Source organism: Geotrypetes seraphini, chromosome 13, assembly GCF_902459505.1.
Source record: "Geotrypetes seraphini chromosome 13, aGeoSer1.1, whole genome shotgun sequence".
Classification (NCBI taxonomy): Eukaryota; Metazoa; Chordata; class Amphibia; order Gymnophiona; family Dermophiidae; genus Geotrypetes; species Geotrypetes seraphini.
The window spans coordinates 9731590-9748379 of NC_047096.1; the positions used below are offsets into that span (position 1 = coordinate 9731590).

General features: G+C 45.7%; 1 protein-coding gene across 1 annotated transcript in view; it reads right to left on the reverse strand.

The window, feature by feature from the left end:
• Positions 1–2338: 2338 nt before the first annotated feature.
• AMPD1 (adenosine monophosphate deaminase 1) overlaps positions 2339–16790 on the reverse strand; it is a 62209-nt gene continuing 47757 nt past the window's right edge. Inside the window, exons 12-16 of the mRNA XM_033917389.1 lie at positions 15572–15735; positions 12836–12956; positions 8916–9089; positions 4734–4844; positions 2339–2641 (exon numbers count right to left, since the gene is read on the reverse strand). Of these exons, the coding sequence (XP_033773280.1) occupies positions 2483–2641; positions 4734–4844; positions 8916–9089; positions 12836–12956; positions 15572–15735 (729 nt within the window). The 3' untranslated portion in view covers positions 2339–2482. The remainder of the gene's footprint in view (positions 2642–4733; positions 4845–8915; positions 9090–12835; positions 12957–15571; positions 15736–16790) is intronic.

The following is a 16790-nucleotide window of genomic DNA, read 5'->3' on the forward strand; positions in this document are numbered from 1 at the left end:
AGACGCTTACCCTTGATGCTGTGCGTCTTATCAGCATCTTTGATGTCCCTTTACTGCTGTTGGCTTTTTTGGCGAACTTGATACACACAGGCATCCCGTTGAGATTCTTCCATTTTTTTTGTGGCATTTTTTAGCCCCCCTATTTTACCATGGACCCCTGACGAAGGTTTGTCCGAAACACGGACCGTGTCGGGTCCCTTTATTGGTAAAAGGGTTTTATATATTGTGTTCTTGTCATATTAAAATTTGCCTGCATCTTGTACACAGTCTGCAGTTTTGTTTTGGTTGCTCCTGGCTGATTTTTTCTGCAGATCTTTTTTGGATCCCCTTTTTTTGTTGTTGTGTTTCTCTCCTTAGGAAATAATGCCGAAGCACCAAGCTCGGTCTTTCTTTTTCACTCGGGACTAGTTCAACTTGCTCGGTCGTGTGTAGATGGTTTCATAAAGGGAACCTGGGGTTACCAATGCAGCTGAATGCTTCATCCTCAGCATAAATCGTCATCTTTTGCAGTCCTAAGCTATTGCTGGGTTCATCGTGTCCTTAGCAAAACAGTTTCCTGAGCACATGGTGTGCTGCTTACGGAAGCCTTGATCTGTTTTCTGGATCTTGCAATTTCATTTTGCTTTAGGTTCACATTTAAGCACTTTGTGGGCGGAGGAACACTTTTTGGGGTGTTTTCAACTCGGTCCTGGGACGCAGCTAGTCCATCAGGTATTATTCAGGATGTCCGGCTCCACAATAGATATACAGGAGAGACAACTGCCAATCGGGTTTTCAGGCTTGTCCTAATGAATATGCATGAGAGAGATTTGCATATAATGGAAGTGACAGGCATGCAAATCTGCTCCAGGCATATTCATTAAGGCTAGCCTGAAAACCCGATTGGCCTGATGGTCCTCCAGGACAGGGTTGGGGCCACTGTTCTAGAAGTTCCCCGTAGCATAGTAAGGGGAGGCGGAAGGGCGGTTTGCCCCGGGCACAGACATGGTAGGGGAGCCAGCACCTTCTTTGAAGCCCTGTAGCGTGCTCCTGCTTATCACATCCTCTGGTAGCGCGTTCCATATATCCACCACCCTCTGGGTGAAAAAGAACTTCCTGGTATTTGTTCTAAACCTCTCCCCTTTCAATTTCTCTGAGTGCCCCCTTGTACTTGTGGTTCCCCATAATTTGAAAAATCTGTCCCTGTCCAGTTTTTCTATGCCCTTCATGATCTTGAAGGTTTCTATCATGTCTCCTCTAAGTCGTCGCTTTTCCAGGGAGAAAAGCCCCAGCTTTTTCATTCTGTCAGTATATGAGAGGTTTTCCATACCCTTTATTAGCTTAGTTGCTCTTCTTTGGACTCTCTCAAGTACCGCCATGTCCTTCTTGAGGTACGGCGACCAGTACTGAATGGCAAAAAAGGAAAATTCTCACTTAGCTTTTAGGGTTTTCTGCAGGTCCCAACATGGACCATGTTTCGAATTTCGTTTTCAAGGAACCCAAAGTAAGAATTGAACAGCTTAAAGTAGTGCTATTCTGTCATGTACGAATGGCTGAGAAACAGAGAAGATTTTCACTCAGCCATTCGTACTTGACAGAATAGCACTTGACCCAACCTCACTTCTATTAGTCTGGCATTTAAGCTGCTCAATTCTTACTTTGGGCCGAATTACACAATTCTGAGTGCATGTGAAGTATAACACACCATATATTTAACTATTTATGAGATAACCAATAGAAAACACATCATTAGGAGTCTTTTTTTTTACTGTCATATCCGACTGACACTACTGGGCATAAGTCAGAGTGGAGGCCCAGTGAGCACAGGAGCTGTTCTGTTTCAAGGAGCTCATGTAACACTGATGTCACCTCATTTGGGGTCCTGACCCACAGTTTGACAATCACTGCCGTAGACTTAGAATGTCATCTGGGGTTCAGGAAATCTCTTAACGCTAAAGATCAGAATTAAAGGAGAGTGACAGAAGAACCCAAAAGTAGGAATATAAATAGGGTTACCAGATTTTCACGAAAGAAAATCCGGACCCATGGCCATGCCCATGGGCCCGCCCTGCTCTGCCCCCCAGCTGGCATCCACACATGTGTGGACCTGATGCAATGATGTCTGGCAACCCTAAATATAAAGGCTCAGGTACCACAGTTAGACTGTCAGCCTATTGGGACAGATAGGGAAAATACTTAAAAGTCCCTGATTACTATTCAATGCATTGTCAACCGTTTTGGGCAAACTCTTCATGAAATGACCGTTGATAAATCACAATCAATCAATCAATCAATAATAAATAAAGCCACGAGACAACTTTGAAGCAGCTGTTAAAAACAACAAAACAATAACAAAAGAAATCCAACATAATATTTTTATGAAACGTTTTGACAACAGTAGTGATCAATCAACTTGGCTGTAGGTTTGATAGTGGTTTGCAATCCAGTAATTTCGGGTTCATGATGATATCGGCCTTCACCAGATTCACTGCTGACCTCTCTTCTAGTCTGCGGCTTTCAGGGCTTGAAGAAGTAAGTTGAGCTCATAACACCAGGTCTCGTAGCGGTAAGCCATCCGGATCTGGGCGACATTTGTCTTCCTAATGTCATTTCCTTGGGGTCCTTCCTTGTGGAAATCTCCTCCAAGGAAATGCACTTTTTCCTAGGGGAAAATAAGCCAGAATTGTGTTAATGTTTCTCCAAGCATTGCTTCTCTCAAGTCAGAGCTATAACATTTTTTTCTCCCATTATTCCCAGGGACAATTTCCAGTATACAATGTGTCTGGATTCAAGAAAGCCTGGGATAGTCACGTGGGATCCCTTAGAAAGAGAAAGAGATAATGGTTACTACGGATGGGCAGACTGGATGGGCCATTTGGCCTTTATCTGCCACCATGTTTCTATATAAAATGATACCGTCAAGGCATCTGCTCACTGGAAAGCAAGAGATACCGTTTAACTTCTGGATTGTGTTACAAATATTGGAGCCCTGGAGCCAAAGCACCCAGGATGGCGAGGGTAAAAAGGTAGAAACAAAGTCATCGTGGCGAGTCGATGTTTTATTCAATGAATAATGAACGTAGATGCTCAATGCTGTGGAGATGAACAGAGTTGAGCATTTACGTTCATTATGTAATCCACGTGCTTGCACTTAGGACCACATAGGGACCCCTGAAGAAGACCACATTGTCGAAACACGGACCATGTTGGGTCCAGACGTTTCCCAGACACCCAGGCCCTAGACATTTTTAAGTGGATTATTTATTTATTTTTTTGAATAAAACCCTCATCTTGGACATCGACTCTCCACGATTGCTTTGTTTCTTCTATATTACTTTCTGCAGAGGGACCAGGGTCAATTCTCTTGTTGTTCTGAGGGCAAAAAAGGTGACATTGCCCTCCTCAGGTCATTTGTTTCAAAAGGCACGTTTTCCTTATTGTTTGGTATCATTTTCTGCTGAAATGACAAGGGGAAAACACATATTTTTCCCCCTGTGTTATAAATAGCTTGCACTCCTCTGAAAGAGTGTGCACTATCGGGAAATATATGCACTGTTTTGGAAGCGTGCACTTTATTTCCTAAAACTGTGCGCTCTTCATGAGTAATGAGCTCTCCTTTGGAAGAGAACACACTATTGGCTGATACTGCACATTTGTCGTGAATAATGAACACTCTTTTGGAAAGAGCAGAAGAGGAATTTGAACTGGACTTCCCTAGTTGTCAGCCAAGACCTCTAACCTCTGGGTACTCTTTCCATGCCCTTAGGGTCCCCCCCACCACACCAAGATTTTCATAATTAAACTGAACAATCACGATTCGCCCATCACCGATCCCAGTGCAATCCTGTTAATTCATAGATGGACATCACCCTTTAAAAATATTAACCTTTGTTTCATATGTACATACAGTACGTTACATAATAAGGACAATTACCAGAACGCATCAAAGAAAGAGGAAAAAAACCTCTGCACCAAATGTCGGAGAAAATTAAAAAAAAAGCGGAGATGACCAAACGATCAAGATGGCAAATAGGTTTTAATGAAAAGTCCAATGAATACACAAATGAAACAATAGTGGTACAAGAACCTGACACGGCTAGATTGCAACATGATCCCGGTACAGACCAAGTTTTAGGTAAAAATTGCAAGAAGGACCCAACATGGGCCGTGTTTCGGCTAAATTTACTCTGGAATGTTGGTACTATTTGGGATTCTGCCAAGTACATGTGACCTGGGTTGGCCACTGTTGGAAACAGAAACTAGCTAGAAGGACCATTAGTCTGACCCAGTATGGCTATTCTTATGTTTGTATGTTAAGTGGTGCCTCCATTTAGGCCACCCTAAGGCCACCTAGTAGGAGCCTATTCTGTTCTGTTACATGGGTGCCTGGATACATTATAGAACCTGGTATCAGCATGCTAACATTTGGGTGCCCGTACTTTTACCAGCCTTAGAGCTGGCATAAGTGCAGTCATCTAAATGTGGCAGGGATGCAGCCAATGTGGAAGCCCCGCCCATATCCTGCCCAGGCTCCTCCTCTCTGCCCCCTTGCAAATACATGGTATGTATGTTAAGTGGCTATTTGTAGAAAAGCTGGTGCTTTCATGGGCATATGCAGACATACACGTATGTAACACGTGTAAATGTGGGCACCTGGGCTATAGAATTAGGGCACTTAAGACAAGGCTGAATGTGACCCAGAAAAGTCTTTGCTGAGTCAGACAACCGTGTTACACCAAGTGCAACTGACACACCTCTTGGGACATCCCTGACTGCAGGACGCTGTTCTTGGCTATTTCACACATATCACAGGTGCTGAGTTTGAAGACCTGAGCAGCAATGGCATACTCTTCCATCAGAGGTTCCTGTAAAATGCAAACACAATAGATTTAGCCGCACAGGTTTTTATTTCTTGATTCAATTTTCTACACAGAATGGTTTATGTGAATTTATTCAGGCACTCAGACATTTTCCCTGTCTGTCCCGGCGGGCTCACAATCTATCTAATGAACCTGGGGCAATGGGGGGGATTAAGTGACTTGACCAGGGTCACAAAGAACAGTGTGGGTTTCTTGAACCCATAACCTCAGGGTGCCTTGGATAACAAGGATCATGGTTCAGGAATAAAAGAGGGGTTTTTTTAAATCCAAAAAATGAAAAGTTGATTGTTCTTATATATCACATATACCCTCTAAAACAGAGCTCAAGATGTTGAACAAGCAAGTAAGTATACTAGGAAAAGTTAAAATCTTAAGTAAAAAATATGAATCACTATTTTGAACAACCTTACGAAGAGCATTCCAAGAGAAAAGTCCTCTGTAGGCAAAGGAATACCGGGTGAATAGGGCTGCCTTAAATTCTGTCCTAACTATGCCCAATTAGTTATCTGGCTACCAGTACTGAATACTGGCCAGATCTAGATAATTTCTGGCGGTAGAGAATGACACGGGGACAAATTTGTCCCCTTGGGATCTCAATATCCCCGTCCCATTCTCACGTGTTCTGTCCTTGTCCCTGTCCCATTTCTGCAAGCTCTGCCTTAACCACATAAACCTCGAGCATGTATAATTTTAAAGTGTTCGAGACTTGTGCAGATGAGGACGGAGCTTAGACATTGGTGGAATGAGGCAATATGACATCACAATCTGAGCTCTAGAATGTTGCTGCTTAGGATTTTAAAGCGTTCGAGGCTTGTGCAGATGAGGACGGAGCTTAGGCATTGGTGGAATGAGGCATTATGACATCACAGTCTGAGCTCTAGAATGTTGCTACTTAGGATTTTAAAGCGTTCGAGGCTTGTGCAGATGAGGATGGAGCTTAGGCATTGGTGGAATGAGACATTATGACATCACAATCTGAGCTCTAGAATGTTGCTACTTAGGATTTTAAAGCGTTCGAGGCTTGTGCAGATGAGGACGGAGCTTAGGCATTGGTGGAATGAGGCATTATGACATCACAATCTGAGCTTTAGAATGTTGCTACTTAGGATTTTAAAGCATTCGAGGCTTGTGCAGATGAGGACGGAGCGTGTAGGAAAAGGACAGGAACAGGGACAACGTTCGTGGGGATGGAGCAGGGATAGAGAGATCCCGCAGGGATGGAAAAAAAATTGTCCTCATGTCATTTTCTATCTGGCAGCCCTTAAAGACCCGGATTTTCAGTGCCACTAGCTAGATTAGGCCCAGCACTAAATAGCTAGACTTAATTTAGCCGTGGCACTCAGCATTTAAAAAACACTGACTATCACAGCTGTATATTGTTTTGGGCATTTAGTTACAATCCAGCTAATATTCAGACCGCGGGAGGCAGGCCATTAACTCCCACATTTGACACTCACCGTGGATATTCAATGCCAGGCTGCTTCCGGTGATCGGCATTGCATATCGGGTTTTTTGGCTGGCAGCTAAGTCAATATTCAGTGTTGGCTAGTTAAGTTTATAGCAGCCAGAGATAGGCTTGCTATTTATGCAGCCCGATTTGGCTACTAAACTTGACTGGTTAGCACTGAAAATTGCTGGTTATCGTGCGATATGGCCGGTTAACTTTTAACCATCAACTGCAAATATTCATTGGAGGTATCCAGTTATCTCACGCTGAATATTTGCATCTAGTCAGTTAAGCGCTATTTAACCGGTCAGCGCCGTTTAAGAATATCGGCCATATCTGTATTTTGGGGGATAATTGACAGGGCTACAGCATCCCCTCCCCCATCTGAGTGCAGGGAAGAGCAAACTAAGCTATCTTTGGGTTTGCAACAATCGGATCGATATTCAAAGCTATTTACCCGGTCAGAAGCAGCTCTCGACCAGTGAAATCACCTGTTTGGGACTAACCACTAAATTTCAAAGGCACTTAACCAGTTAGAGACGCTGAAAATAACCAGTTCACACTGAAATGAAAACCAGCTATTTGAGAGGCATTGCAGGGGCGGATTCAGCACTTTGCCGGCTCAGAACTTAGCTAGCTCGGTTAACCCAGGGGTAGGCAATTCCGGTCCTCGAGAGCCGGAGCCAGGTCAGGTTTTCAGGATATCCACAATAAATATGCATGAGCTAGATTTGCATCTCAAGGAGGCAGTGCGTGCAAATCCATCTCATACATATTCATGATGGAGATCCTGAAAACCTGAACTGGCTCCGGCTCTCGAGGACCGGAATTGCCTCCCCCTGGGTTAACCGCATACAAAGAGCTGCATAAAAGGGAGTCCTATCTTTTACACATCTTTCCTCATAGGCAGGGCAGGATTAATTATTTGAGGGCCCCTAGGCACACAAGTACACTGGGCCCTCTAGCCACGCCATGCCCCACCCACTGCCCCCCCCCCCCCCCACTGACAAAAAGTATGACAAGCAAGCAACGCGGGTAAGAAAGGCAACAGGAACTGTAATTTTGCAAGCGGTGCTGCTTGCCCAAAGTTTCCCTCTGACGCACCAAGGCAGAAACAGGAAGCTGCGTCAGAGGGAAGCTTTCAGCAAGCAGCACCGCTTGCAAAATTACAGTTCCCATTGCCTTTCTTACCCGTGTTGCTTGCTTGTCTTACTTTCCTTCGATGGGGGGGGGGGGCGCGTTGCCGTTCGGGGGTGCCTCATTGCCGATCGATGCTGGAGGGGCCCATCACCGTTTGGAAAAAAACAATGTTGATGCCCTCCTTCAACGGGCCCCCCTGACCATTTCGGGCCCTAGGTACGTGCCTACTGGGCCTATTGGTTAATCCGGCCCTGCTCATAGGCGGTTAAGTGCTTTTTAATCACACTCGACCGGCTATGTGTCAGCTGGCTCTGCAGACCTGGAAATTCAATGCCCGTGTCCAGTGGCGTAGTGAGGGCAAGAAGCGCCCATCCCCCACCCCTACAGGCTCCTTCCCCATCCCACCCCCCACTGCCACACTTGTGCTCCGCTTCTCTTCCCCTGTGCCTCTGTAACATTCATAGCATGAGAAGCAACCCCCAGCTTGCTGTCGCACCTGTGTGGGGCTCTCCCTCTGATGTCACTTCCTAGGTGCAAGTCCAGGAAGTGACGTCAGAAGCAGAGCCGACGCAGGCCCGGAACATTACAGAGGTACAGACGGGGGTGGAGGGAGCTGTGCGCGCACGCGGCAGTGGGGAGGAGGCAGAGAGGAGGTAGGGCGCTGCGCTCCTATGAGGATGGCGCCTGGGGCGGCCCAGCCCCCCTTACTACGGCACTGCCAGTATCTAGATATGGTCCTGCATTGAATTTCTGGAGGGGCATGGGGGTTTAAAGCTGGTGGCGGTCAGCAAAATGCTAAGCGCTGATGGCCGACTATTAGACCGTTTGTGCTCTCACTGCCCCAGGGAGCATGGAATAGGGCAGTGGTTCCCAAACCTGTCCTGGGGGACCCCCAGCCAGTCAGGTTTTCCAGATATCCCTCATGAATATGCATGAGAGAGATTTGCATATAATGGAAGTGACGGGTATGCAAATCTCTCTCATCCATATTCATTAGGGATATCTGGAAAACCTGACTGGCTGGGGGTCCCCCAGGACAGGTTTGGGAACCACGGCAATAGGGTCACCCCATCCTAAGCAGCCTCCTGGCCATCAAACCAGTGGCACAGCAAAAATAAGTTTTTGTCTGCATTCATGAGCTTGTCTTTCCCTTGCATACAATGACCCATTTTTGCAGACACTATGTTATTTATAGACACTTAATTGCACAGGGGTAATTAGTGCTTTGATTTTCCCCGTAGCGTTTATCTTATGGATATGTCTATTCCCACATCCACCCAGTGCCACTCGGCATAATTATTTGCCCACAAGTTATGAGCCTTAGGGAATTCAATACTGTAGACGCAATAACGATTCCCATGGTAGGAGATGAGGTTGGCACCACATCCAGGTGGCATGACCCACATGGTTCTTCCCCAACAGAATGCAGCAAGGTGGGCAATGCTTTAGAAAGGGCCTCCAGACTGTACCTTTGTGTAGTGGAACTGCATCGGGTCGTCGGTGGAGAGGGAAACCATCAGTCCCTTCTCGTGGAAATCCAGCAGTGGGTTTTTGGCATACTCCAGAAAGAGGCTGTTGTTGCTCAGTGGGGACATGGCGATGGGTATTTTACAGAGAAAATACAAATATTGCAGGACCGGGCTCTGAAAGAGAAAGACCAAAATTCCATGACACAGGAACGCGCTACCGGAAGATGTGATAAGCAGGAGCACGCTACAGGGCTTCAAAGAAGGTTTGGATAGGTACCTGGAGGACAAAGGGATTGAGGGGTACAGATAGGAGTAGAGGTAAGGTTAAAGGGATAGGATTAGAGGTAAGTTACAAAATTAGTCTGGGACCACTGTTCAGGCAATAGGCCTGATGGGCCGCCGCGGGAGCGGACCGCTGGGCAAGATGGACCTCTGGTCTGCCTCAGCGGAGGCAACTTTTTATGTTCTTATGAAAATCACCGGTGCTACACGCCCCTACTTAGGGTTACTAGATGTTCTTTTGAGGACACGTCCAGGGGTCCGGATGGCTTTTCAAAACCTGGCACTTTGGCCGGGTTTTGAAAAGCTTCCAAACAAAATTGCGTTGGGAAGGGGCATCCACGCATAGGCGGATGGGACGCGGTGATGTCACATCCGCACATGTGCGGATGCCATCTGGGGCAGGACGTGACAGAGGCAGAACTGGGTGGTCCTGGGGGTGTAACATAGTAGATGACGGCAGATAAAGACCCAAATGGTCCATCCAGTCTGCCCAACCTGATTCAATTTAAATTTTTAACTTTTTTCTTCTTAGCTATTTCTGGGCAAGAATCCAAAGCTTTACCCGGTACTGTGCTTGGGTTCCAACTGCCGAAATCTCTATTAAGACTTACTCCAGCCCATCTACACCCTCCCCTGCCCATCCTCCACCAAACAGCCATACACAGACACAGACCATGCAAGTCTGCCCAGTAACTGGCCTAGTTCAATATTTAATATTATTTTCTGATTCTAAATCTTCTGTGTTCATCCCACGCTTCTTTGAACTCAGTCACCGTTTTCCTCTCCACCACCTCTCTCGGGAGCGCATTCCAGGCATCCACTACCCTCTCCGTAAAGTAGAATTTCCTTACATTGCTCTTGAATCTACCACCCCTCAACCTCAAATTATGTCCTCTGGTTTTACCATTTTCCTTTCTCTGGAAAATATTTTGTTCTACGTTAATACCCTTCAAGTATTTGAATGCCTGAATCATATCTCCCCTGTCCCTACTTTCCTCTAGGGTATACATATTCAGGGCTTCCAGTCTCTCCTCATACGTCTTGTATGTAGCCATGGGTCTGGATTTTCCCGAAGGAAAATCTGGTAACCCAACCCCTACTCAGGCTGAGGAGAGAAACAAAAGACCCGATATTCAAAAATTGCTGAGCTCCTAAATGCGTGTCCTATTTTCAGTTAAACTTAGGAGCATAACTTTTAAGTTGAAAATTCATCTATAACAGCTTACGAGTTATGTTCATAACTTTAGGCCTGCCATTTGTTTGCCTAGATCAGGGGTAGGCAATTCCAGTCCGCGAGAGCCGGAGCCAGGTCAGGTTTTCAGGATATCCCCAATGAATATGTACGAGATGGATTTGCATGCACTGCCTCCTTGAGATGCAAATCTGTCTCATGCCTATTTATCGTGGATATCCTGAAAACCTGACCGGGCTCCGACTCTCAAGGCCCGGAATTGCCTACCCCTGGCCTAGATTTGATGAATTCGGTGAAGAGTCAATACCGCGCAATTGCACGCAGGACATCAGCGCGCTGGATTTAAACACTGTTTTAAAGTGCTCCGAGGGGGTGGGGGGGGAACCACCCCACTTTACTTAGAACTCTTGGCGCCCTTTGGGGGGGGTTGAGGTGAAACCCCCCCAAATACAGAGGAAACTGTAATTTTTCCCTAAAAAAGAGGGAGAAAGGCTATTTCCTCTATAATGGAGGGTCCCCCTCCCCAATACCCCCCCCCAATGGAAGTGTCAACAGTTCTAAGTAAAGTGGGGTGGTTCCCCCCCACACACCCCCTTGGAGAGCTTTAAAATAGTGTTTAAAATCCAGTGCGCCGACATCCTGCGCGCGATTGTCTGCCCGGCATTGCCACGCACGATTGTCTCGCGCGGTTTAGTCTATGTACCGATGAGCCCAGTGCTGAAAATCAGTGCTAAGCTCCTAACTTCTTTTCCCAATCCTAAACCTCCACCTATCACACACAGTTTAGGGATCTAAATTTAGTTTAGTGAAATTTTCAGTGGAAGAAGATATCTTCTTTTTCAAGGGTCCTGCGGCAACAAGGGGGCATCCGTGGAAAATCAGGGGCGGGAAACTGCACAGGGACACCAGGAAATTCTTTTTCACTGAAAGGGTGGTTGATCGCTGGAATAGTCTTCCACTTCAGGTGATTGAGGCCAGCAGCGTGCCTGATTTTAAGGCCAAATGGGATAGACACGTGGGATCTATACAAAGAGATAGGTAGGGGAGGGTCATTGGGGTGGGCAGACTAGATGGGCCGTGGCCCTTATCTGCCGTCTATTTCTATGTTTCTATGTTAATATATGCATTCAGCCTTTGTAAATATTGAAATAGACCAATTTATGTGCATAACTCTCAAGTTAGAATAAATCCTTTGAATATAGGACCCAAAAGGCTCATTTTGCATGCAAGCTATATCCCAAGGCAGCCAGGAGAAAGCGAAAGGTGGAACCAGCCTCTAGCAGGTGGGGAACCAACAATTGCTTCAGAGCGCTACAGTTCCTTGAGCCAGCCCTGGTAACAGCTGAAATTAAACATCATGATTCTGTGATATCACAAGACTTGCTTTGGTCCTGGAGGACATAGATAAGAAACAGAGGCTGGGGAATCCCTTTGTTCGTTTGCTTCAACACAGAGATCAATCAGCAATCTCCTCCCTGACACTTGCTCTCCTTGCAGCATGGTATATAAGAACATAACATAAGAATTGCCATACTGGGACAGACCGAAGGTCATCTCAACATTGACCTATGGACTTCTCTTTTGGGAAATTATCCAAGCCTTTTTTAAACCCCGCTAAGCTAACTGATTTCACCACGTTCTCTGGCAACAAGTTCCAGAGTTTAATTGCACACTGTGTGAAGAAATATTTTCTCCGGTTTGTTATAAATCTACTACTTAGTAGCTTCATCGCATGTCCCCTAGTCCTAGTATTTTTGGAAAGAGTGAACAAGCAATTCACTCCACTCAGTATTTTATAGACCTCTATCATATCCCCCCGAGCCGTCTCTTCTCCAGGCTGCAGAGCCCTAGCCGCTTTAGCCTTTCCTCAAAGGGAAGTCGTCCCATCCCTTTTCTCATTTTTGTCGCCCTTCTCTGTACCTTTTCTAATTCCGCTATATCTTTTTTGAGATATGGCGACCAGAACTGCACATAGTATTTGAGGTATATTACACACACATCTGACACCAGAGTGACAGATGTAGCTTGCACCCTGCACTCCCTGGTTCATTCTTGCCAAGGTATGATCAAAACAACTCTGCCCCCCCCCCCCCCACCCAAGGAAAACATAGCTTCCAGAAAATATCTTTATTCCCTTGTGGTTATCATTTTTCCCATCTCTTCTACCCTCCTATACCCAGCTGTGGAGTAGTATTAACACGCCAATGTAGTCAAAGACTGCTACACTTTATTTCTCCCCCGTCATTCTCGTTACCATTGCTACACCTTGCGTAGGTGTTCAGCTCCTACCAGTTTCCCTCTCTCTTTCGATCCCAACAGACTAAGAATTGCACACCACCTCAGGCAGGCTGTGCCACTCCTCCTCAGGTGAAAATATGCACGGCTCTGCCACACCTAGTCCCAATCAGTTATCATAATTACACAAGAAAGCGAACCTTCCACTCACCTTCTTTAAGTTAAGGCCATGAGAGATGTTGTCTGCAGTCATAAAAGCCGCCAGCAAGTGCGTAATGGCCCCAGCCTCACCACAGTGCGGACGGAATAGAAAGGTGTTCATCCCTCGCTCCCTAAAGGCAGCAAGAGACGGTGCAGTCAGTTTTAACAACTAACCTCCTATTTCAGGTAAAGGCAAGAATGAAAAGATTCCTCTTCCCCATGTCCTTCCAACAGGGGAAGATGGAGACCCCCCCCCCCTTTCCACTATTCCTTAATGAAACAGAGAGGCATCTACTCAGATTCCTCTGTAGACTTTCCAGTGATGGAGAGAAAAATAACACAGGCTCCTGGCACCTTATAGACTGGTGTTCTTCAACCTTTTGACACCTATGGACCAGTGGAAATAAAATAATTATTTTGTGGACCGGCAGTTGAAGAACACTGGGCTAAGTCGTGCCCATCTCCACTCAAGCTCCACCCCAGACCCCGCCCCCATAATAGTACTAATTGTAACGACATTTTTTCCATTCATTTTTCATATATACACACAATATAATTGTATTAACAACACATAATGGTTAACCACAAAATTAAAATACACAAAGTACACTGTATGCTTTTCAACATTCATTCATACCAGAAAACAGATAACCCCAAGCAAATGCAGGACCAAAAACTAAAAGTACTAATACTTACAAACAAACCCTAAGTTGCAAGACTCTGCAAGCAGTACAACCCCAGAGGAAAAGAAACAAATGCATTTGTTCCTGAACAGACAAATCAATCACTAAATAAAAAAATAAAAGCATTCCTCCTACCGTTGTCTCTCTCCCTCCATGCTGTGCCTTGCCTTCTGGCCTGCCCCCCAGCATTATCTTTGGGCTGGTCCACTGTCTGATCAACGCAGCGTCTTCGGGCCGACTCCCCGAGTGCTGCATTGCACAAAGCTGTGGGCATCAGCTCCTCGTGTGCATCCCGCTCCTCATCTGGAAGCCTTCCCTCTGACGTTGCGATGTCAGAGAGAAGGCTTCCGGGTCAGGCGCAGGCCGCGGGTAGGATCCTTTTCCCATGGCTTTGTGCACTGCAGCACTCAGGGAGCCGGCCCGAAGACGCCACGTTGATCGCACCATGGACCGGTGGCTGAAGAACACTATCTTGGACCCGATGGACATGACGACCCTATGGTCCGGCAGAAAATTTATGTGGACTGGCGGTTGAAGAACACTGTTATAGACTATTTATCCAGACCTTTCTTCCCCCCTATACTGTGTATCTAGGGGAAAAAAAAGTCATAGCAAAGTCATAGTTGGGAACACCCACACACAAATGACTTTAGCGTCACCCTTGATTAGCTACGTGTTATCAGTACACAGAATTTTAGTTTGCAAATTACAATTCACACTTGTGGTTTAGACAAGTACTGGACACCAGAAGAAGGTCTATTGTGACTGAAACAATGGCCTGTGTTGGGTCTATACCGTAATTTATCTTCTGTGTATTTTTATGGGTTTTTTTTGACTGATTGAACACAACATTTTAATTAAAGATTTCATCAAGATCATCAGTTCCACAGTTGTTTGTCTTGGTTTCGCTCTCCTGCTCTTTTCATGTGGAACCTCTTAGGTCAGGGATGTCAAAGTCCCTCCTCAAGGGCCGCAATCCAGTTGGGTTTACAGAATTTCCCCAATGAATATGCATGAGATCTATTAGCATACAATGAAAGCAGTGCACGCAAATAGATCTCATGCATATTCATTGGGGAAATCCTGAAAAGCCAACTGGATTGCGGACCTCGAGGAGGGATTTTGACACCCCTGTCTTAGGTGGATCATTTGTTTGTTCTCTAGAATACCAACATCTACATGCAATGGCGTAATGAGGGAGAGGGTTGCCTGAGGTGGTGGCAGGTGCTTGAGTGTTAGGGATAAAGACCACTCAAGCACCCCCACCTTCTCCCCGTGTACCTCGTGAGATTTTCATTGGTGTGATCAGCATCTTCCATCTCCTGCTCGCCCCAGTGAACATTTCAAGAGGTACAAGAGGAGGTGCTCGACTGGCAGGAAAATTGTCCAAATTATCCAATAAACATGGCATTGAAAATTATATGTTGTGGCTCCTTCTTTCAGTATGTCATCTACCTAGGGATCAAATAACTGTTAAGATTGTAGTTAGTGCACAGAACCGAACAGCTTAGCTGAAACATGTGATACAGGTTCTGATTACAGTATATTGAAATACCTAGATTAACCCACCCCACTAACCTTCCCCCTCCTAACCCAACACAATCAACCCATTTCCCTCCTACACAGGAAAAAGCATAGAAAATAATAAAATTGGCAGAAGGTCTTGGGTCTTATAGCCTTCTGCGAGCTGAAAAGGAGAGATTCCCTGCTCCTTCCCCCCACAAACACAACTCCATCTCCCTCCAAAAGGAAAAGCAACAATCCTCATGTGGATGAATCTCCTCTTAAAAGCTTTATCCGAATTAGAGGGGTCCGGGGCCTACATTCTAGCTTGCATAATTATACATGAAAATTTTTCTTCACACAAAAGATTTGAGTGGAATTACTGACGTTGGTTTACCGGCATGGCATGATTGAGAGCTGTAGACCAGCTATCTTCCATGACTTTATTAACTGGTGTCCAACAAGTGGCAGCAAAATATCATAAAGCTTGGAACCCCTCAAATAAAAGGAATAAAGAATTCGCCTCAAGCCCATGGGTGGCAGAAGGTCTGTTGACTTACTTGCGGAGTTGATTCAGAACCATAATGTTGGCATACATGTAGTAGATGTAGTAAGTGTAGGAAGGATTTTTTTTAATGGTCCACTCCTCCGGCTTGGGACTCTTGTAGGAGAACATGAAACCGCTGTGCTTCGATTCATCATCCACGCTATCAAAGCCAGTAACCTGCCGGATTTCCCAGAGAATTACATCAGTGCACCATCGGGACCACGCATCAACAAGAGGGTTTAAGGTCACAAGCGATATTAATGGTGTTTGCAAGTAGCTACCCTGTTTCCCTGAAAATAAGACCTAGTTAAGATCGACATCCCCCACCCCCCCACCCCCACCAGATGTCCCCAACACTCCCAGATTCCATTCCTGACACTAGTACTGCTGGATTCGCTGAAAAAAAATCAGACCTGAATGTAAGGATTGTTAGTGGCCCCCACAATATATGGTTGGTGGGGTCACTTGAGAGGCGCCCTAACACACGCCAGGTCCCGGGTTCGCTTCCCTCACAGAAGATTCACCAGGAAGTAGACTCAAATAAGAGGCACAGCCACAATGATTGCATAAAGAATATATTATAGAAATAGGCTTACAGAAAAGCAATATTTATAAGCATTACAATTAAAGAGAAAGCAAAGCAGTTTCCCTGCCTTACAGAGTTCAGAGGAAAAGAGAGACAGAGAGGCCTGAAGTTCCAGGGAGATCCAGAGAGATATTGAGAAAGGGGAATGGGGTGATGGTCTAAGCTTCGGGTTCCATAGATAAAGAGAAGGATAGACAGAGAGATAGACAGAGAAAGAGAGATCTTAATGTGTGTTGCAGAGAGGAGGTTTTTATAGCTTGGAATCTTATTCTGAATATAGAAACTATTGTATGTCCCAGTATCTTTCTGTTTAGAATTTGTAAACTGTTTGAAACAATGGTTAATTTAATTGATAAGGCCGTCGCTGCTGTTTTTGGAGGCCTCTGAGTGGAGGTATGTCAGTCTCACGATGGGAGGGTCAGTGGTGTTCTGCTGCACAAGAGGATGGGAGGGAGGGATAGAAAGATGCTGCACAAGGGGATGGGTTCACAGGGAAGGAAAGATGCTGCACATGGGGGAGGGAGAAAGGAAAGAGGAAGAACTGGGGTAGAGGATAGGAAGGGAGAGATGATTGTACATGAAAAAGAGGAAGAATTGGGGGTGGAGGATAGGAAGGGAGAGATGATTGTACATGAAAAAGAGGAAG